Source organism: Mus caroli, chromosome 2, assembly GCF_900094665.2.
Source record: "Mus caroli chromosome 2, CAROLI_EIJ_v1.1, whole genome shotgun sequence".
NCBI lineage: Eukaryota > Metazoa > Chordata > Mammalia > Rodentia > Muridae > Mus > Mus caroli.
In genome coordinates, this window is record NC_034571.1 from 25,987,991 (window position 1) to 25,991,114 (window position 3,124).

At 48.8% G+C, this 3,124-nt stretch overlaps 1 protein-coding gene across 5 annotated transcripts in view; it reads right to left on the bottom strand.

Annotated features, from left to right (window-relative positions):
* The window catches only part of Zer1 (zyg-11 related cell cycle regulator), a 31,005-nt gene that overhangs the window by 16,641 nt on the left and 11,240 nt on the right, over nucleotides 1-3,124 (bottom strand). For all 5 annotated transcript variants that reach the window (XM_021155501.2, XM_021155500.2, XM_021155502.1 and 2 more), the window contains exon 2: nucleotides 770-1,005. In XM_021155501.2, coding sequence (XP_021011160.1) covers nucleotides 770-927 — 158 coding nt within the window. In that variant the 5' untranslated portion in view covers nucleotides 928-1,005. The remainder of the gene's footprint in view (nucleotides 1-769; nucleotides 1,006-3,124) is intronic.

The following is a 3,124-nucleotide window of genomic DNA, read 5'->3' on the forward strand; positions in this document are numbered from 1 at the left end:
ACAACCCAGAAACAAACCAAAAAAAGGAAGAAGGGGGAATAAGAAAGATCTGGAAGCTCTTGGCACTATGAAACGCATAGCATCGCAGATGCTAGGCTGCTTCCACCTGGGGAACCTTTCACACGTAACTGAACCTCCCCAGACTTTCCATCTATGAGATGCACTTGGCTCCGTGCTAGGCTGATAAAGGGTTTAGCCACATGCCTGGCCTACACTGAATGCTGAGAACACATCAGGAGCTTGTTTCCCTTGGTTCCTATCTGGCTGTGAAACTCTTTGATCCTGTGGTTTCCTGTTGGGGTAACTGGTAACTAAGCCTTCAGGAAGGACATGCACACTGTGCAGTGGGGACCTGTACAGGAGGCTGTACAAAGAGCACTTGCGTGAGTCAGTCTCTGATCACAGGTCTACTGTTCTGATCTTGACACAGTGTTTATGTGTACATAGTTTAGAGGTGCAGGCACAGGTGCGCGCACACACACGGAGCACATAGTGCCCCATGTACATGCAGGACTTTATAGTAACTTATCTCTCATCATGCACATGGTGCTTCACACACACACACGTTCTGTGCTGTGTAATCCTACATGTATACCCATTCCCTCATGTGTGCCCCTGTGCACACACACCAATGCACATGTAACCATATGTCTGGTAACACATTGACCCTCACAGCCACTCCCCCTTGCCTTGGTCTTCATCACCAGTTCAACTTCACCCCTCACATTGGGCTCCAACCCTGCCCAGTCCTGGGGAGACCCTTGCTCACTCATTGACCAGCTGGTCACAGATTTCACTGGGCAAGAAGATGTCTGGATGCAGCCGCAGGGTCTCCTTGTCCAGGAGGTAGCCCAGGGTGCCATCAAGATTCCGGAGACAGAAGTCAGTACAGAGGGCCATCAGGGACTCGGGCGTGTCGGACGCCATGCTGGGAGACGGCAGCAGTGGCCCACAAGGGCAACTATGGATTACCAATAATCACAAGATCATTGGCAGAGCCACAGCCTGGGAAGGAAAAAAGCAGCCAAATGAGATGCAGATAAGAACCTGTGTCTACTTCTTGAGTGGTGAAAGGGGAGCCCCATCCATCCATCACATTCAAATCAGGACCTTAAAATTTAGGCTGTACAAACCTGTAATCCCAGCACCTGGGAGGCAGATGCAAGAGGATCAGGAATTCCAGACTAGCCTGAGCTATAGATTGAGTCCCTTACTAAATAAAAAGTTGGAATATCATCCAGTCACAAAAAGTTCTCATATAACACTGGGTTGTGCTAACTGAGGAACCAATTATGAAGGTGACAACACAGTCCTTGGGCTGTGCAACCACAAAGGACAAGTCTACAGATGGAGGGAGGCCAACCTGGGGGACAGAGTGACCACTCCTGGTATGGACTTTCCTTTGGGAGTGTTGGCACTGTATCCACTGAAAACCATGGAACTGGATACTGCAAATGGTTGGATTGCGCCTCCTGTGAATTGCACTGAAATTGTTACTTTATAATGTAAAGTATGGATGGCTGGAGAGATGGCTTGCTGGTTAAGAGAATCATCTACTACTCTTGCATAGGCCCTGCATTCAATTCCCAGAACGTACATGGTACTAGAATTCCAATTCTAAGGGGATGCAGTGCTCACAAAGCTCAGCAAAGAAATCAGATCTCCTAGAACTCAGATTACAGATGGTTGTGAGCCACCATGTGGGAGATGAGACCCAAACCCAAGTACTCTGCAAGAGCAAGTGCTGTGAGCAACTGAGCCACTTCTCTAGCCACTCCCCCAAGATTTCTCTCTCTCTCTTTTTCTTTCCCCCTCCCCCCTTTTTTTAAATTAAATTTTTTTGGGGGGGTTGTTTTTGTTTTTTTTTCGAGACAGGGTTTCTCTGTGTAGCCCTGGCTGTCCTGGAACTCAGAAATCTGCCTGCCTCTGCCTCCCAAGTGCTGGGATTAGAGGCGTGCGCCACCACTCCTGGCCTCCCCTAAGATTTTTTTAACAGACCTCAAAATGCTAATCACAAGGGAGAAAAAGTTGAACTGGTATGCACTGGAGTGAAGAAATTTCTGTTCATATATATAAAAAAGTTAATTCCAAATACACGATAGGCCTAACGTAAAGGGTACATAATGACATAACAACAGGCAATGATTTCTCAGAAAGACACTGATGGACTGAGCTTGCAATGCGCCTGCAATCCCAGCCTTTGGGAAAGCTCTCTACCCTACCTTAAAATAGAGGATCAAGCCAGGCGTGGTGGCGCACACCTTTAATCCCAGCACTTGGAAGGCAGAGGCAGGCAGATTTCTGAGTTCGAGGCCAGCCTGGTCTACAAAATGAGTTCCAGGACAGCCAGGGCTATACAGAGAAACCCTGTTTTGGAAAAAAAAAAAATAGAGGATCAGTTCAAGCCTAGGTAGCATAATGGAGATGGGGGAAGGAAGGGGGACTGAGGGGAGGAAGGAGGAGGAAGAGAAGGGAGCCACAGACTACAAAGCATATCTGGCCCTTCCTCTGCGTGGACCCACAGCTGTCTTCACTGTGAACATTCGCATGTATATTAAACATCAGGAAAGAGATTTAAAAATGCATGGCACCAGCCAGGCATGGTGGTGCAGAGGCAACATCTGTCGTCCAGGAGGAGAGGTGCAGCACACACACCAGCGTAAAGGCAGGCAGGAGACCAGCACAGGTACCTCCTTCAGGACGGCTGCCTCCATCAGCATCAGCAGAATGCACACCAACCCACAATGAGATGCCTTTTCCCACAGCCAGCCAGCTCTACTGCAGATACCAGGCCCTGGTGAAGATACGGATGCTGGTGGGACTATAAAGCAGTGTGACTCGAGCAGTAACTGGAGATGCTCAACAATATTGACTGATGCTGAGCGGGAATGTGCTTTCAAGGTTCAGCAAATCTGCCTACAGGACCATACCCAACAGAGGTGCTGTGTGAGTGTGCAAACAGAGCCAGTGCGATGGCTTGGGGGTAAAGGTGTCTGCCATGTAAGCCTGCAGACCTGAGTTCAAGCCCCAGAACACACAGTGGAAGAGACAACAGACACCCAGAAGTTGTCTTCTGATCCTTACAGGGCTGTGGCAGTCCATACCTACACTCTCACACATACCT